Source organism: Dendrobates tinctorius, unplaced genomic scaffold, assembly GCF_039654945.1.
Source record: "Dendrobates tinctorius isolate UK_male_01 unplaced genomic scaffold, ASM3965494v1 ptg000138l, whole genome shotgun sequence".
Taxonomy (NCBI): Eukaryota; Metazoa; Chordata; class Amphibia; order Anura; family Dendrobatidae; genus Dendrobates; species Dendrobates tinctorius.
In genome coordinates, this window is record NW_027361806.1 from 13522501 (window position 1) to 13542275 (window position 19775).

General features: G+C 44.8%; 1 protein-coding gene across 5 annotated transcripts in view; it reads left to right on the plus strand.

Annotated features, from left to right (window-relative positions):
• The window catches only part of PATJ (PATJ crumbs cell polarity complex component), a 256986-nt gene that overhangs the window by 122469 nt on the left and 114742 nt on the right, over nucleotides 1–19775 (plus strand). For all 5 annotated transcript variants that reach the window (XM_073544627.1, XM_073544628.1, XM_073544629.1 and 2 more), the window contains 6 exons: nucleotides 1318–1432; nucleotides 2059–2179; nucleotides 5058–5129; nucleotides 5208–5385; nucleotides 7826–7936; nucleotides 8549–8602. In XM_073544627.1, the coding sequence (XP_073400728.1) occupies nucleotides 1318–1432; nucleotides 2059–2179; nucleotides 5058–5129; nucleotides 5208–5385; nucleotides 7826–7936; nucleotides 8549–8602 (651 nt within the window). The remainder of the gene's footprint in view (nucleotides 1–1317; nucleotides 1433–2058; nucleotides 2180–5057; nucleotides 5130–5207; nucleotides 5386–7825; nucleotides 7937–8548; nucleotides 8603–19775) is intronic.

The following is a 19775-nucleotide window of genomic DNA, read 5'->3' on the forward strand; positions in this document are numbered from 1 at the left end:
AAAAAGCGACCAAAACTACCACCACTCAAAAATGTAAAAAGTCAGGCAAACGTGTTTTAGGCGCATGTCTTTAATCATTGCACAGATTAAGAAGGGCCTGCGTCCGAAACCCGTTTGCATGACGTAGGATGACGTAGGATGTATTAACAGAAGCATACAGTCTAGATCACGTGAAGTCATTATTTCCCTCTACTCCTCTTTGGTCAGACCTCATCTGGAATATTGTGTCCAGTTTTGGGCACCACATTTTAAAAAAGACATCAACAAACTGGAGCAAGTTCAGAAAAGAGCGACCAGAATGGTGACCGGTCTGCAAACCCTGTCTTATGAGGAAAGGTTGCAGGATTTGGGAATGTTTAGCTTGCAGAAGAGAAGACTGAGAGGAGACTTAATAGCTGTCTACAAATATCTCAAGGGCTGTCACATTGTAGAAGGATCAACTTTATTCTCATTTGCACAAGGAAAGACTAGAAGCAATGGGATGAAACTGAATGGGAGGAGACACAGATTAGATATTAGAAAAAACTTTTTGACAGTTAGAGTGATCAATGAGTGGAACAGGCTGCCACGAGAAGTGGTGAGTTCTCCTTCAATGGAAGTCTTCAAACAGAGGCTGGACAGACATCTGACTGGGATGATTTAGCGAATCCTGCTTTGAGCAGGGGGTTGGACCAGATGGCCCAGGAGGTCCCTTCCAACTCTACGATTCTATGATTCTATGACTTAAAATTTTTTAGTGGTGGTGATTTTGGTTGCAATTTATTTTTGTATACTTTTCTAATAAATCTTTGGATTTTATCAGAAACTCCCGTTGCTGGAATTTTGTCATCTTCTGGATACTCCTGGCGCATCACAGTCTCCGTGCGGTGGAATTCCTTTAGGACGAGCTGACTTTAGAGTTTTCTCTACCTGTGTTTTATAGAAAAATATGCTCCTTTTAAAGGGGCGGTGTCTGGCTGAATGCGGGGGGGGGGGTTCAACAAATATTTTTTTATAGTAATAACACCTTTTTTATTGAACCACTCCCCATATAAACTAATATGCAGAATATTTTTTTTTATACTTTTCCAATGTTTTTTTTTTTTTTTTTATGCTGCTGTAAATAAAGTTGCTAAAAGATTTTAAGATCAGTGAAGCAGACTGTGCAGGTCCCCAGCCTGTATGACATTGACAGGAGGACGTATTGGGGAATGATCGCAGTGTGATAGGAGTAGGGATGTACATTATTATTAGAGATGTATATAGTTCCAGCGTTGCTTATATAGGGAGAACAAGGGGTTAACGCTATCGTTTTTTGTTTTTTTTTGCTTTTTACAGTATAGAGATTTGAGTGACTCCGGATCCCGATTGCTGATCCTCGACGCTCTGGACACATATGACTCCGATATCCACAGCACGGAGAAAATAATCCTCGACTTAGATCCAGAGCAAAGTTAGTATCTGACTGTAGTTAACCCACATGGATCCACTGGCCAAGGAAGCTGAGCTACAAGGAGCTGTTTGCAGTGTCTTCACACTTCTCCGTGGGGGGGTGTCTGGTTCTGTAGCTCGGCGAGGTGTCTGGTTCTGTAGCTCAGCCCATTGAAATGTACAGGACTGTATTATATAATGGAGGGATTAAAAAAATGTATTTGGCGCCTTCTGTTGGGGTCAGCAGACATGGTGTGTTTTATGGTAGCAAGTTTCTGCTGCTGCATAGACAGAATACAGGCTGCTACGGTATGTAGTATATATGGGTATATACATTGTACTGGCTATTGCACCCGTTCTACACCCAAGCGGCGAGCATTTTTATTGGTGCGTCTAGACAGTGTCTTAAATAAAATAGGGCCGACAATCGCGGTATAAGCACGCGTTGACTTTGGCCACATTTTATTGAAGTAACGTACCACAACGTCAACATAAAATGAACATAAAACTCGCTGACTCCGGCGCCACACTGTGCAGGAGCCGCCCATCCTGGCTTCGGACAGAAGGATGCATCCACCATTATGTATAAGATAGGTGATAGAAATGATAGCAGTACCGTGTCTTATCCAGTACCGTTTTCTGCTGCAGGGGAAACCGCTTTCCTTAAAGAGCCCACCATCATTTTTGATCCAGATGCAATTGTTTTGAAGAGGAGCCATAGAACAGAGAGAGACTCCGGGGCTCAGCGTCTTCAGAGTTTATCTTCCATGTATGTGATTGTCTGTAACTTCTATATTATTTCCCTGACTGCTGCAAAACCACACACTGAATATCGTACTTTAATGCTATGTTGTCTGCACTGGAGTCGTGAGCACTATTTCTTTTATATTATTCTATAGAGGTCTAAATACTTGTTCAACAATATAGATGGCTTATAAAAGTTGGCCACAGACAATCACCACTAGGGGGAGCTCACTGCATATGAATTTTTAACGCTCCCACTGATATCAGTGATCAGTCTGTCTTCAGTAAGCTCCCTCTAGTGGTGACCTTTTTTATACCTAATTTTTGCTGTGTTTTTAGGCGTTGCCTCCTCAATGCACAGGCAAAGCATGCACAAAAATCTAGAAATATATATATATATATATATATATATATATATATATATATATATATATATTTTTATTTTCTTGGCATACATTACCAATAACATTTCTCAGTTACTGCGGTTATTCCATAATTGCAGCTTTAAGATATTTTTTAAAAGGATGGCTGTAGGATAGATCAAATAGATTACTTGCAATCTATCTTTTATCACCTGACTGCTGGGATTCCGATGAAAATCTGTGTAGAAATCTGGGAATGTTCCCTTTTCCTGCAGCTCCCCCGGAGGTGACATGAAGTATTACACACTATCCATTTTTTCGCAATGAATTGTCCTCCAGGGCGACAAATTATGTTTAAAATCGATCTCCACTCCAGTCATGCGAAAAGTCTCACCCCCTCCCTCAGAATACCAAAATCGGGTGTTTAATTTTTTTTTTTCTAAACTGGCCAACCCCTTTTTAATAGCAGGAAAAGCCTCTAAATCTAAATGGCAATCCTAACCTGCGGAGATATTTAAAGCCATTAATTTGGGACAGTTTCTTTTATCATCTCTTCAGTGATTTTAATAAAATAATGATAAATCTAGATTTTTTTTTAATCTTCTTTTTTTTTTTTTTTTGTCATTTTACTGCTTTCTTTTCAAATGAAATATTTTTTGGCTTTTTTTTTTTTTTTTAATATTGGAAATTGGGGTTCAGACTGGGGCGTTCTGCAGACACAAGGGGCCGGGGGTCTTTTGGAGGGATGACATTACTCATTCCGAGATTGCACGATTTAATCTATTTGGCTTTTGTAAAGGGGGAGCCCATAAAAAGTTATTGTGTTTTGGTTCGCATCATTTCAGGAGGCGTATAATTTTACGAGGATATAATGAGCTCGCTACTTCTGACTCCATAATGGAATGATAAATTGGGTTTCTAAAGGATATTGTGAAGTCCCATTAACGGCTTTTGCCAATCAACTTTTAGTGTCTCATCTCCTGTGGGGAGGATTTTATGTACTTTTTTTTTTTTGTTATATGTTTTAATCAGGAGGGCAGTTTAAGAATTTCAGAGACTCTAGAAGCCGCTCGCTGATCCCCGCCAGCATCGGAGGGTTTGACGAATTGTCAAGCCTTAATAAGCTGCTGATACTGTAGCAAATGCAATGAGGAAAATATACGTAAAGTGGGAAAAGAGACTCAATAAACTTTTTTACTAAACAGAAAGTTCTGCAACTTTTTCCAGCTTTGACTGTATAATTTGCTCTGTGTATCATTTCTTCAGTCTCCGCTTGCTGTCATTGAATGGGAACACTTCTCTCTACACCCAGAGGCTGAAGACCTGTACAGACTTGGATGCAATCACTTGCTATAAATATGTATTTTTTTTTTTCTTTAAACCGGCTGTAAATGCTTCTTTCTTATTTCATTCCTTTCTGAACCTGAAATATAGCCCCCTCTTCTTTGTATGTCAATCTAGTCATCTTAGCCAAGTGGGTGTGGTCCACAAGAAGACACCCACTTGGCTAACATTACTAGAATTACGTACACACAGGGGAGAGGGGTGTCATACAAATCTCAGGAACAGAGATGAATAAAAGAAAAAGTGGGAGAGCAGTGACATTTACACCTGGTAAAAAGATTGCGTATTTATGGCAAATGACAGGTCCTCTTATTAAAGTTTGTCTTCCTCCTGCTTTTGATGGCAATTCTCTGGTCTGTGAGATTTCAGTTTCGTTTTTGACAAATAAAACCTATTAATGTGCGATCGCTGGTCTCTGATCGCTAACCAAGTTGACACAACACCATTGGGTTTTTTGTCTAAGACCTTGTCACCCTGACATAAGGTTGTGTCAGGATTTGCAACATGGCACAATTCAAGTTTAATAGGGCTGTGCAGGTTTGTTCACACACTACTTCTTTTATTTCTACATGATGCCATGTCTAAAAATGTATACAAAAAAACTAGTTAAAAAAAATCGTATATGAAAAACCAGCAATGGCCTCTAGGTGGCGCTGCTTGCTTTCCTCTGTGGAGAATGTTCTGTATTTTGCACACATCCTGATGCTTCTTTTGCACTGAATATTTCAAATCTCCGACATTGATACATTGTGATATTTTAGATATTGAGAAATATTTTGTATAAAGTTACATGGTGATCCTTTTTTTTCTAGAAGCTTTTCTTACCATTTTGCACTAACTCTTCAGGATATAAAAAGTCTACACACCCCAGATTTTTATCATGTAAACAAAATCACGCCACACCGAAGCATTTCAGAACTTTTTCCACCTTTTTAATGTCTCCCATATTCTGTAGAAACCCATAGAGAAACAAACAGAAATAATTTGGGATATGAAAAAGTAAAATAATGTGGTTGCGTAAATATGAACACCCTTAAATAAATACTTTGTTGAAGTCTCCTTTTTGAACTTCTGATTTTTGGGGGGGGTCGTTGTTGAGAATTTCTCCCCTTTTTCAGCTTCTTAACAAACCCTTCAGGTCTCTGCTACAAAATATCTAATTTTGTGGGTTTTTTTGTGTTTGTTTGTTTTTTTAAGTGAGCTACCGGAGCGTGAAGAAGGAGAAGGAGAGGAGACCCCAACATTCAGTCACTGGGGGGCTCCCCGCATGTAAGTGACGCCTTAGATCAACTTGATTAATTTTTACTGTTAACTTGATCTGATGGAATCTTATGTTCTGAACTTCAGGGTTGAAATTTGGAGAGAACCCCAGGTTTCACTGGGGATCAGCATTGTGGGAGGACAAACCATCATAAAACGTCTGAAGAATGGGGAAGAGCTGAAAGGGATATTTATCAAGCAGGTTCTAGACGACAGTCCGGCGGGAAGAACCAAGGCTCTAAAGACTGGAGATAAAATTTTGGAAGTAGGTACAACTAACATTAACCAAATGTGCTAAATAATAATAATAAAAAATAATAAAAATGGTTTAATGCAGTTACGGTAAATGGAACCTGTTAGAACGATTGTACTACTGATATGGCTGTACAGGTCCAAGTACAACTTCCGATGTGCCAGTGCTGAGATATTAAGTTTTGAAATCCCATGTAAATTAGCCAGGAAGTGCATTGGGGCGTGTTGATGCAGTTTGAGCACTGACATGCCCCCAATGCACTTCCAGGATAATTTTGCATGTGGCGTCATTGAGTGATATCTCGGCACTGGCACGTTTGATTACTACGAGACAGGTGTCCGTTTTAGTTTTTTTATTAGACCTTAAATGGCCATATCACTAGTTTGTCATTTCCTTTAAACCCAATATTCTTACCTCTTTCATTGTTCCTCTTACATGACTCCTGGAAACTGGGATATGTGGAGCTGTTTGTCACGGTTCCCACATTGTAAAGCTGCTTTACCTGTCCTCTGCGCTGGCCGGTGACCCGGGCTGTCTTCTAATATTGTCTGATGGGTCATAAGTTTGGTATTCCCTGATATTTGCATATTATGTGCCAATATAAATAATTATCAAATAAATATTAAATGTAATTCAGGAGTGCCTCTCTCCTCAGTCTCCTTGGCTCCTGCTTGCCCCGCTCCCCAGTCTCCTTGGCTCCTGCTTGCCCGCTCCCCAGTCTCCTTGGCTCCTGCTTGCCCGCTCCCCAGTCTCCTTGGCTCCTGCTTGCCCGCTCCCCAGTCTCCTTGGCTCCTGCTTGCCCGCTCCCCAGTCTCCTTGGCTCCTGCTTGCCCGCTCCCCAGTCTCCTTGGCTCCTGCTTGCCCGCTCCCCAGTCTCCTTGGCTCCTGCTTGCCCGCTCCCCAGTCTCCTTGGCTCCTGCTTGCCCGCTCCCCAGTCTCCTTGGCTCCTGCTTGCCCGCTCCCCAGTCTCCTTGGCTCCTGCTTGCCCGCTCCCCAGTCTCCTTGGCTCCTGCTTGCCCGCTCCCCAGTCTCCTTGGCTCCTGCTTGCCCCGCTCCCCAGCCTCCTTGGCTCCTGCTTACCGCCCCTTATATTGCTCTATACAGTATAATGGGCCCCATATATTGCTCCATACAGTATAATGAGCCACAGATATTGCTCCATACAGAATAATGGGCCCCATATATTTCTCTATACAGTATAATGGGCCCCATATATTGCTCCATACAGAATAATGAGCCCCATATATTGCTCCATACAGTATGAGCCACAGATATTGCTCCATACAGAATAATGAGCCCCAGATATTGCTCCATACAGAATAATGAGCCCCATATATTGCTCCATACAGTATAATGGGCCCCATATATTGCTCCATACAGTATAATGAGCCCACATATTGCTCCATACAGAATAATGAGCCCCAGATATTGCTCCATACAGAATAATGAGCCCCAGATATTGCTCCATACAGTAGAATGAGTCCCAGATATTACTCCATATAGTAGAATGAGCCCCAGATATTGCTCCATACAGTATGAGCCCCAGTTATTGCTCCATACAGTATAATGAGCCCCATATATTGCTCCATACAAAATAATGGGCCCCATATATTTCTCCATACAGAATGGGCCCCATATATTGCTCCATATAGAATAATGAGCCCCATATATTGCTCCATTCAGTATGAGTCCCATATATTGCTCCAGACAGTATGAGCCCCAGATATTGCTCCATACAGTATAATTAGCCCCATATATTGCTCCATACATAATGGGCCCCAGATATTGCTCCTTACAGAATGAGCCCCATATATTGCTCAATACAGTATAATGCTCCATAAAGAATGAGCCCCATATATTGCTCCATACAGTATAATGAACCCCATGTATTGCTCCATACAGAATGAGCCCCATATATTGCTCAATACAGTGTAATGAGCCTCATATAGTGCTCCATACAATATATGAGAGGCTCCATTTAATGCTTCATACAGAGTAGGACCCATATAATGCTCCAGTATAAGATGGGCTCCATATTTTGCTCCATATATAATGGATCCCATATAATGCTCCATGCAGAATATTGATCCCCATATAATGCTCCATATAGAATATGGAGCAATATATGGGCTCAATACAGAAGTATCGCAAGTACCCGGGCCCTGAGTAAGTGGGAGGGTCCACTCGTGTGCGCTGGCACTGGGCTCCTGTAGCACGCCGGTGTCCCTGAAGGCCTGCTCAGGGCCCCAGCACTTTCCCAGGTGCTGACACCAACCCTGTCTGTGATCTTTTATCCTCCATATCACTCTTCTTTTTTTGTTTTTATAGTGGTGGAGGGGTAAATACTATAAAATCCTCATGGATACATCAGGGGTCCAGATGGGCACTTGAGTATAAATTCTCAGGATTATTATCTAGTCATTGGTCTGATCCCGCTGACTGTCATTTCCAGGTATCCGGCGTTGACCTGAAAAATGCCACCCATGAAGAAGCCGTGGAAGCAATAAAAAACGCAGGAAACCCCGTCGTCTTTGTCATTCAAAGTTTATCAGCAGCTCCACGGGTAAGTAGTCAAAACACTGCAGTGGCATCTTAAAGGGGTTGTGCAGAGTCAAAACAACATGGCTGGCTTGTTAAAAAAAAAAAAATGCCATGTCTGCCCACTAGTTATTATAAAAAGTATTGCTGCCTGGATCTGTGTTAATGGAGATGCAGTAGTATACATGACCTGTGACCATGTGTGACGCTGTTTCTCAGTGCTTTTTCTCAATCTTGAACATCCAATATAAAAACAGTATACCTCAAAATGGCTAAAAAGTCAGCAATGGCTAAAACAGACCTCCGGTGGCTACTTAAACCTAACAGTGGAGCCAAGCGGTAGAAAAAAGAAAAGCAACTGTTTTATGTATGCAGCTCCTATGCAGACCTATGTGTTTTAACGACTGCAGACAAAGTCTGTGTACTGTAATATTTTTAAGTAAGAAACATATGATCAAAATTATTTGCAAATTTGCTTCCTTTTTTATATTTTGGATGCATTGGAGCTATAGAAACTTGGTTGTGACGGCCATTTAGAGTCACATGTACAAGTTCCAGCTTAGAATGAAATTGCAGCTTACGCTGCGCAGAGCCCTAAAATATGTGCAACGCTCGTCTCACTAATTGTATATTTCAGTTGCTGTCTATTGTCAAACCTGCAAACAAGGGAGATGCGGAGTCCAGACCCCAGGTAAATACTGATCCTCTCCACAATACATGATGGGTGCTCCCATTAATACATATTTATAATGTTTTTAACTCTCTTTAAAGTTGGTGTTGTTTTGAGATTTATCACACTACAATTTTACCATGACTTAAAGTGACCAAATGTTAATCTGGAGATCTATCACTTATATAAGGTTTGGCACTAGGCTTATCCTGTACTTATCGCGAGCAGCATCATGTACAATACTCCAGAGCTGCACTCACTATTCTGCTGGTGTAGTCACTGTGTACATACATTACATTACTGATCCTGTACTGATCCTGAGTTACATCCTGTATTATACCCCAGAGCTGCACTCACTATTCTGCTGGTGCAGTCACTGTGTACATACATTACATACTGATCCTGAGTTACATCCTGTATTATACTCCAGAGCTGCACTCACTATTCTGCTGGTGTGGTCACTGTGTACATACATTACATTACTGATCCTGAGTTACATCCTGTATTATACTGCAGAGCTGCACTCACTATTCTGTTGGTGCAGTCACTGTGTACGTACATTACATTACTGATCCTGAGTTACATCTTGCATTATACTCCAGAGCTGCACTCACTATTTTGAACTTCTAATCAAATAGTACAACATGGTGCATTCTTTAGTCAATTTATGGCCACCATAGTTGTATACACGACAGGTCTTGAGATACTTGTTATTATAGTCTGAACAGTAGGGTAAAGGGGTTGTCGTCTAAATTAGTAAAACATGACCGCTTTCTTCCAGAAACTGTCACTTCTGTTTGTTTCTGGTATTGCAGCACAACTGCAAATGTGGAAGGGGCTGAACTTCAGTACCACCACATCCTAAGGACAGGCATGGGGATTGTTTTGGAAAATATCAGCCATGTTTTGTTTTAATCCTATAAAACCTCTTTAAGAAAAAAATGGAAATTTCACTTTTTAATATTTTTACAAATAAGCTCTGCATTTTTCTCTTTGACTATTGTGCTAATCGTCCTAATATTAGGACAGCTACCGTGCTCTATCTAGCACTTTAATCTATTCATTATTTTTTAATTGCCTAATTTTTTTTTATATATATATACTTTTTGCTGATCCTCATTTCCGCGGCTTCTCCAGATGGCGCTCACTTTTAAGTAAACAAGAACGTATTCAATTAAATTATTTCCCAAAGTGTAGCATTTATATTCAAAAACGGCCTCCCGTCCCCATCAATTATCGCCTCTAATCAGCCGCCTGATTGCATGTCATTCATTACTTAGCTAATGTGTCTTGTTTCTGGATATTCGTGACTGCTACATTTTTTATACTTTTTTTTTTTTTTCCTTTTTTATTCCTGTTTTTTTATTGTTTGTTGTGGTGGTTCTCAGCAGAATCAAATGTTTTGATTTAGAACTTGAAAACTTTTTCTATGAGAATTCAGCACAAAACTTAGCAAGTGAGGAAAGAGCCTGGCCACAATTGCTGTGTCCTCAAAATGTTATTTCTTCTTGGTGGGCGGACAATCACGGTTTGGCCGTGTCTGTTTATTGACCGTTCGTTTTATGCAATTGTTTAAGAAGTTTTACCTGAAAACGTGTGCCACAAACAGCAATTGGATTGGCATGGGATTTCAATGTCTATGTCATTGACTCTCCGTTTACATTTTTTATGGTGGTAAGTTATTGTATTGTCCTCTTTCCAGTGTTTAGTAGCAGGTTTGATTCCTCACTTCCCGTTTCCAGTGGCATGTTGGTTCCCTTTTTGCCTGTGCCTAGTGCCATATTTTGTTGTCCTATTCTTTGTGCTCATCAACATTTTTCCTTCTTCCCAGGTCTTGTGGCCTGTCTTATTCTTCTTGTCATGATCCTGGTTGGATTATGACAGATAAATGCACAAGTAACCTTTTTTTTTTTTCCTTAAGATGTGTGCTTAAAGTTAGTTTTGCCCCCGGTGGCCATTAGGGTCATTGCACTGTGGTGGTTTCAGTTCTAGTTTTGCCCCCGGTGGCTGTTAGGGTCATTGCACTCTGGTTACTTTAGTTTAGTGCACGGGATTATAAAGCAGGTGTGATTGCGCTGGCTCTGACCTATAAAAGAGTGTCAGGTGTTGCAATCACTGTTGGTGATATTGCTCATTTCCAACCAAGTCTGGTGGAGGAAGGAACTACAGAGAGGAGTTCCTGGCAGCTCAGGGGAGCTCTGGTGTTATAGCTTCAGGTGGAAGCTGAATTCAGGTGTCGAGCTTCAGGGGTGAAGCTGAACTTTGGTGTCGTACTCTGTTGCTTGGAGCAATAGCAACAGAGTAAAGCTAAGTGGTGTTTTCCCTGTTTGTGACTTCCCTTATGTGTGTTTTAGTACAGTGGTGGGATTAGCTTTTGCACCGTCCATTTCACTAGAAAGGGCTAGGTGCAGGGCGAGCTAGGGTTTTTAGGTATCCTGCTCGGCGCCAGGTGCGGAACCTGCATAGGGAATGTCAGGAGTGTAGGGACACTGACTCAGGGGAGTGCAGGAGGTCTCCACGTCCCCGTTCCCTATCGCAGGGCCCTCCATTGTATCGGTTTCCCTGGTGTTTCCCTTTATTATTTAAATTCGCCCTGCTGGAGGCGGTGTATCCAGATACATGTGTAATTCTGAAATTCGCCTGCTGGAGGCGGTGTATCCGGCTGCACGTTATATTATTTAAATTCGCCCTACTGGAGGCGGTGTATCCAGGTCACGTGTGTCAGAGAAATTCGCCCTGCTGGAGGCGGTGTGTCCAGTCACACGTGGCCATCACATTATCACCAACCGCAACATTTTTTTTCTCTGGTGAGCCATGGGCCAAGTGCAGACCGGTGAGCAGTTGCTGCTGGCCCTCACTGAGATTAGTGAGGAGCTGAATGATGTGTTTCAGCAGCACCTGCAGCGGAATTATGGGTCTGAGGCCTATCCTCTGCCTCAACTAGAAGGTCCATATACGGCTTTGGCGAGGATGTGCCGTGGAGTCCCTGCTGGGGAGCAGGACTTGCTTATACAGGCGGACGTATCCAGGCAGGTGGGTGGAGTCGGTGTCCCCATGGTGCTGCCTGGTGTTCCCCAAGGTGAAGGGGTACGTCCCTGTAGTGAGCAGACTAATTATTTAGTCCTTGGCACTGACGCCAAAACTTCTGTACTGTCAGAGAAGCCGTGCCCCCCTGGTCGTGTGGAGGAAGACGACCTGGGAGTGCATATTTCCTCCTCGCCCTCAGAAGGTACTATGTCAGCGGAGGTGATGATTGGCGACGTACCTGAGGGCATACCGGTGCTTGTTAACAGTGGAGCAGAAGTCCGTCTGGTGGATGCTCAGTTTGTCCAGACTCATGGTCTGAGTGGTGAGACGCCGGTCAAACCCATAAGCGTCCAGGCCATTAACTCTGTCCCACTGAGCCAGGGGGTGTTAAACCAAGTCGTAGAAGACATTGTGCTGAGTAGTGAACATCATGATGAGTCCCAGTCATACTATGTCTTGGGGGGAAATCCAGCACCTATCGTTGTGGGCCCCCCTTCGTCTAAAAACACAACCCGGTTTCAGATTGGTGGACTAGGGAAGTAGATAGCTGGGAGCAGTCGTGTGAGGGCTGCTGCCTAGGGGCTACTGTCTCTCACATCTCTCTACAAACGCCCCCTTCCTCTCCAGTGAGAGCAGCGGAGGTGCTGCTGGAGAGTAGGGGCAAGGTTCAACCCTCGCCATTAGCCAACCCTGAGAGGCGCAGACCTCGTAGTAGGAGGGGTTGGAGGGTGGTGTACCCCTTGGTGAATTGCAGGGGTGTGAGTGTGGTGACACAGGGGGCGCCTCTGTTGTCAGTTCCAGAAAGAGTACACCGTATTGTGACAAACGAATGTGAGGCAATAAACGTTCAGGTCCGGACCTGTGTGTGAGCGAGCATGTATGGATGGCCACCAAAAATATCCAGTGGAAGTGTGTTGCGGGGGTCTGGAATTCTCAGGTGATCGGGCCGTATCTGGTGTCGGCTATCCAGGGCCCTGAGACTTACCTGCTGGAGATACCCCCAAACATGCACATACTCAACTCGTTCCCCAGGTCGGCGCTTTGGAGATGTGTGGTGCCTCCAGAACATACTTTGCCAATACCAGCGGTGCTTGTTTGTCATAAATCTGAAGTGCAGGTAGTTGCTGGGGTGAACTCTGGACTGGGGCGTCCCCGCTGTAGGTGGTTCCCTGATGAGGAGCGTTATTGAGGGTCCAGAGGCCCCTCATTGAGGGAGGGTACTGTCATGATCCAGGTTGGATTATGACAGATAAATGCACAAGTAACCTTTTTTTTTCTTCCTTAAGCTGTGTGCTTAAAGTTAGTTTTGCCCCCGGTGGCCATTAGGGTCATTGCACTGTGGTGGTTTCAGCTCTAGTTTTTCCCCCGGTCGCCGTTAGGGTCATTGCACTCTGGTTACTTTAGTTTAGTGCACTTGATTATAAAGCAGGTGTGATTGCTCTGGCTCTGACCTATAAAAGAGTGTCTGGTGTTGCAATCGCTGTTAGTCATATTGCTCATTTCCAACCAAGTCTGGTGGAGGAAGGAACTACAGAGAGGAGTTCCTGGCAGCTCAGGGGAGCTCTGGTGTTATAGCTTCAGGTGGAAGCTGAATTCAGGTGTCGAGCTTCAGGGGTGAAGCTGAACTTTGGTGTCGTACTCTGTTGCTTGGAGCAATAGCAACAGAGCAAAGCTAAGTGGTGTTTTCCCTGTTTGTGACTTCCCTTATGTGTGTTTTAGTGCAGTGGTGGGATTAGTTTCTGCACCCTCCCTTTCACTAGAAAGGGCTAGGTGCAGGGCGAGCTAGGGTTTTTAGGTATCCTGCTCGGCGCCAGGTGCGGAACCTGCATAGGGACTGTCAGGAGTGTAGAGACACTGACTCAGGGGAGTGCAGGAGGTCTCCACGTCCCCGTTCCCTATCGCAGGGCCCTCCATTGTATCGGTTTCCCTGTTGTTTTCCCTTTATTATTTAAATTAGCCCTGCTGGAGGCGGTGTATTCAGATACACGTGTAATTCTGAAATTCGCCTGCTGGAGGCGGTGTATCCGGCTGCACGTTATATTATTTAAATTCGCCCTACTGGAGGCAGTGTATCCAGGGTCACGTGTGTCAGAGAAATTCGCCCTGCTGGAGGCGGTGTGTCCAGTCACACGTGACCATCACACTTCTCTTCCCGGTGTCTTCTGGCCTGTCTTATTCTTCTCTTCCCAGTGTCTTGTCGCCTGTCTTATTCTTCTCTTCCCAGCGTCTTGGGGCCTGTCTAATTCTTCCTTCCCAGTGTCTTGTGGCCTGTCTTATCCTTCTCTTCTTGGTATCTTGTGGCCTGTCTTATCCTTCTCTTCTTGGTATCTTGTGGCTTGTCTTATTCTTCTCTTCCCATTGTCTTGTAGCCTGTCTTATTCTTCTCTTCCCAGTGTCTTGTAGCCTGTCTTATTCTTCTCTTCCCAGTGTCTTGTGGCCTGTCTTATTCTTCTCTTCCCATTGTCTTGTAGCCTGTCTTATTCTTCTCTTCCCAGTGTCTTGTGGCCTGTCTTATTCTTCTCTTCTTGGTATCTTGTGGCCTGTCTTATTCTTCTCTTCCCAGTGTCTTGTAGCCTGTCTTATTCTTCTCTTCCCAGTGTCTTGTAGCCTGTCTTATTCTTCTCTTCCCAGTGTCTTGTGGCCTGCCTCATTCTTCTCTTCCCAGTGTCTTGTGGCCTGTCTTATTCTTCTCTTCCCAGGGTCTTGTGGCCTGTCTTAGTCTTCTCTTCCCAGGGTCTTGTGGCCTGTCTTATTCTTCTCTTCCCAGTGTCTTGTAGCCTGTCTTATTCTTCTCTTCCCAGTGTCTTGTAGCCTGTCTTATTCTCTTATTCTTCTCTTCCCAGTGTCTTGTGGCCTGCCTCATTCTTCTCTTCCCAGTGTCTTGTGGCCTGTCTTATTCTTCTCTTCCCAGTGTCTTGTGGCCTGTCTTATTCTTCTCTTCCCAGTGTCTTGTGGCCTGTCTTATTCTTCTGTTCCCAGTGTCTTGTGGCCTGTCTTATTCTTCCTTCCCAGTGTCTTGGGGCCTGTCATTCTTCTGTTCCCAGTGTCTTGTGGCCTGTCTTATTCTTCCTTCCCAGTGTCTTGGGGCCTGTCATTCTTCTCTTCCCAGTGTCTTGGGGCCTGTCTTATTCTTCTCTTCCCAGTGTCTTGGGGCCTGTCATTCTTCTCTTCCCAGTGTCTTGGGGCCTGTCATTCTTCTCTTCCCAGTGTCTTGTGCCCTGTCTTATTCTTCTGTTCCCAGTGTCTTGTGGCCTGTCTTATTCTTCCTTCCCAGTGTCTTGGGGCCTGTCATTCTTCTGTTCCCAGTGTCTTGTGGCCTGTCTTATTCTTCCTTCCCAGTGTCTTGGGGCCTGTCATTCTTCTCTTCCCAGTGTCTTGTGCCCTGTCTTATTCTTCCTTCCCAGTGTCTTGTGGCTTGTCTTATTCTTCTCTTGTCTAGACGTAAGGCATATTTGGTCTCCTGTTTTTGGTGAACAGTAAGATATTTGGTTCCCAGTGGTACGTTTATTTCTTCTACTCCCAGCATACATTGGCATGTTTGGTTTCCTTATTCTAGAAGCCTAGTGGCATGCCTCTTTATTTCCTGTCCTGATGCCCATTAATCTGTTAATTCCCTTCTTTCTCTCTCACCCATGACAGCACCACGGAGAGAGGGGATCCGCCCTTCAGGGACAGGAACCTACAGATAAAAAGGGCGGTACCTCTCCTCCGCCTTCAGTTGGGTTCCTGTCCCTGACGGAGGGACCCACAGTATGGCGTACCTGTGCGAAGGAGTCCTGTGCCTGCCTGTCTGGTAATCGGCGGCAGGTGCGGTGCCCGAAGCCGCCACCGCTGGGGCCGATACGGGCTACCTGGTGAGCGGGGGGGAGAGACGCCGGAGTCGGGGCTCAGCGGGACCCGGTGGAGCGTGGGCAGCGCCATGGTACGGAGAGTACCAAGATGGCCGCTGCCCCGGAAGTAGAGAGCGACTTCCGGGTCCTGGAACCAGGCGCATGCGCAGGAGCGCGCTCCCCGGCCAGCGCGTGCAGGGGGAGTGGTGACGTCACAGGGCGGTAAATTTAAAAAGGGTGAGGCGCAGAAGCTCCTAGCTGGAAGCGATCCTGATAATGGAGGATAGCGACCAGCAACAGGAGCAGCATACCAGGCAGCAGCTGAAGCAGCAGCAGCACCACCAACACCACCACTGACAAAAGGAACGAAACATAGAGCGCCGTTCCAGCAGTCACTCCACGCGGCGTAGTACGTCAGCGGCAAGGAGCAAAACGCCACCAGGAGATCAGCCTATACAGGACCTGACTCCGTCTCCCGAACCGGTACCTGCAGCCGCGCACCTTTTTGGGGTAAGTGATCTTCGTGAATGTCACCCTTGTAATGCAATTCTTCTCCCTTATTAGGGAAAGAAGAAGGCAAAAAAGAACAGGGAATGTCCCACTTGCACTAAACCCCTACCTGTATCATGGGAGAAAAAACTATGCGAGTCCTGTACAAAAGAAATTGTTTGTCAGGAGACTCCGGATTTCGCATCTGACCTAAGGGCCGCAATTAAATCAGAGGTCCAGAGCGCCCTCGAATCCCTTAAACATAAGGATAAAACGAGGAAAAAAAGACACGGTAGCAACCTCCCAGTTAGACTCTTCCACATCGGGAGAAATCTCGTCTAAACCCTCAGAATCCGGCTCCTCAGACGAGGAAACAGGAGGACGCCATTGTTTTCCCCTGGAAGAGGTAGACAAACTAGTGAAAGCTGTAAGGTCTACCATGGGGGGTATTGGACCCGAGGCCGGATAAAACAGTCCAGGACATAATGTTCGGGGGACTAGGCCAGAAAAACGGAGAGTATTTCCGCTTAACGAAATTGTCAAGGGTCTAATCAAAAAAGAATGGGATAAGCCAGACAGGAAAAATACTACGGTCCCTTCCCTTAAAAGGAAATATCCCTTTGAGGAGGAGGCATCCACGTCTTGGGATAGAGCCCTGAAACTCAATGTAGCAGTCGCTAAGGCCACAAAGAAATTCGCCCTTCCCTTTGAGGACATGGGCACCCTCAGGGACCCCCTAGATAAAAAGGCGGATACCTTTCTAAAGGGGGCTTGGGAGTTGGCAGGCGGTAACCTCAGGCCAGCGATAGCGGCGACATGTACCTCAAGAGCCCTAATGGTATGGGTGGACCAACTTGAGAAACAGCTGAGGGAAGGGACACCTAGAGATAAAATCTTAGATTCTATCCCAGTAATAAGGGGAGCGGCTGCATTCCTAGCGGACTCATCGGCCGATTCAGTCAGGCTATCGTCCAAAACAGCAGCACTTTCAAACGCGGCCCGAAGGACACTATGGCTTAAAAGTTGGCCATGGGACCTACAGACCAAAATGAAATTATGCTCAATCCCCTGTGAAGGGAAATTCCTTTTTGGGGAAACGTTAGATGACATCCTCCAGAAAGCAGGGGACAAGAAAAAAAGATTCCCAAATTTAGGGCCAGCGGCATTTAAGAGGCCCTTTCGGAATAGGAGGTTTTTTCAGAGAAGACCACCAAGGGAACAAAAGTGGGATGACAAAAGAAGAGAGAGAGGCTTCTTCTTTAATAACTCTCCCCGGGACAAAAAGCCCTCCAAGTGACTACGCCCAGGGTGGGGGGAAGGTTATCCTTTTTCCTTCCAGCCTGGAGGAGAATTTAAACAAACCCATGGATAATAAACATAATCCAGGAGGGCCTAAGAATAATATATAGACTTTCTCTCTCTCCCGCCTCAAAAATATGTAACAACGCCGCTGAGATCCAGTATGCGAGAACAGGAAGCGCTAGAAAGCGAGGTTCTAGGCCTAGTAAAAAAAGGAGTCCTCCAGGAGGTTCCCCTGCAGGATATGGGCAGGGGGTTCTACTCCCCCCCTTTTTTCTAGTGACCAAACCGGACGGCACCTTTCGTACAATTATAAATCTGAGAAAGCTAAACAAATACGTCAATTGGACGGGAGGGTAGTTGGAATACAGAGCTTGTATCGTTAGGCTGTTAAAACGCCCTACTGGTTCTCAAATAGAGAGGGAGAGAGAATTCTTATCAGCTTAAAGGCTGTGGGAGACAACTAATTTTTTGGGAGGGGGAGGGGGGGAGGGAGGGGAGTTTATTCCAGTTGGGAAGTTGAGAAAGGGGGTAGAGGTGGGGAGGTGGGGGGGAGGATCGAGATTCTACCTATAACGTGTCTAATGTTTGGGATTGCAACATATTATGGGGGATAGAATTAAGATTCTAAGCTGGAACGTTAGGGGTCTCGCTAACGCTTCAAAACGGGGTGCAATTTTACAATATCTGCTGAAGCTGAGGCCCTCAGTGATTTGCCTCCAAGAGACACACCTGGTAGAGGATAAAGTCGCAATGCTACAAAAAAGATGGTTGAGGAAGGCTTATCACTCGACGTATTCGGCCTATGCAAGGGGAGTGTCGGTGTTAATCCACAATTCTACTCCATACGAAGAAGTGGAGGCTATAATGGATAGGGACGGGCAATACGTCTTTATTGTTTGCAGAATTTTGAAAAGATTATTATGTATTGTGTCCTTGTATATCCCTCCACCATTCTCTAGAAAAAAGTTACAGGAAATTCTGGACTTATCTGGGAAATGGATGGGAGTCCCGCTGCTTGTAATCGGTGATGTAAATAATATTGCAAATGATCATTGGGATAAAGGTAAACATACGGGGGGTGGGAAGGGGAGGAAGGTGACACCTTTTGGAAACTACATGAGGGAGATTGGTTGGATAGATTTGTGGAGAGTTCGGAATATGGAGAAATATACTTATTCATGTTATTCGGCGACATACGGATCTTTATCTCGTATTGATGTGGCTTTAGGAAATGAGGGAATGGATGACTTGGTACAGGAAGTGGAATATCTGCCCAGGGTCCTATCGGATCATTGTCCACTGGAGGTGTCTCTACAATTGGGAGGGCAAGGGAGGTTGACCGGAATGGGATGGAAAATTCACCCCTTTTGGTTACGGTTGCAGGATATGGGAAAGGTGGGAGAAGAATTGGGAGAATTTTTTAGGATAAATGAAGGCAGTGCTGAGGGCCATATAGTCTGGGATACTATGAAGGCCTTTTTGAGAGGGATTTTATTCAGAGAAGTATCTCGATATAAGACTAAGTCTCAAAATCAAGACAAAGCAGTGATGGAGGAACTAAGGGCAGCGGAGGAGGCATTGGGTGCGCAGTGTAATACAGATACGCAGACCCGCATGAAAGTGGCCCAATTGGAAGTTAATAAACTTCATATCCGTAAGGCGGAGAGACGGCGGGCGTTTCAGAATGAGGCATTCTACGCGGAGGGTGAAAAAGTGGGGCACCTGCTCTCAGTGGTGGCGTCGGCACAACGGGAATCTTCCCATGTATATGCAATTAAAAATAAGGAAGGTACCGTGGTTTCACAGGGGGATCAAATTTTGGAAGTATTTAAACAGTTTTACAGTGAGTTATACTCCTCACAGACACATAAAGGTCAAGAGGAGATGGACAGTTATTTGGGGACGATTGAGCTTCCTAGATTGGGGGATGAAGATAGAGAGTGGATGGATAGGCCGCTTACGGCAGATGAGTTGAGGGTGGCATTGGCGGACATGGCCCCGGGGGCAGATGGTATTCCAACGGAGGTCTATAAAATACTAAATGAAGAAGTAATAACTAAATTGGTGAAGGTATTTGATGAGTCGTTGGAGAGGGGACAGCTGCCTACTTCTATGAGAGAGGCCATTGTTGTGGTCATTCCTAAAGCCGATAGAGACCCTTTGGATCCGGAGTCCTACAGACCGATTTCACTTCTTACGACAGATATTAAGATATTGGCAAAGGCCTTGGCCAACAGGTTGACCCGTGTGGTGGCTAAAATAATTCACCCAGATCAATCGGGTTTTATGCCCAATAAATCTACAGCAATCAATCTAAGAAGATTATATTTAAATATGCAAATTCCGGCCGATAATGCTGGAAAAAGATTGGTAGTGTCTTTGGATGCCCATAAGGCTTTTGACTGTGTAGAATGGAAGTACTTGTGGTCGGTCCTGTTGGGCTTTGGGTTCGGGCCTAGGTTTATGTCTTGGGTGGGGTTGCTGTATTCCTCTCCGACGGCAAAAATCAGAGGAAACAATAAATTATCTGATAGTTTCTCACTACA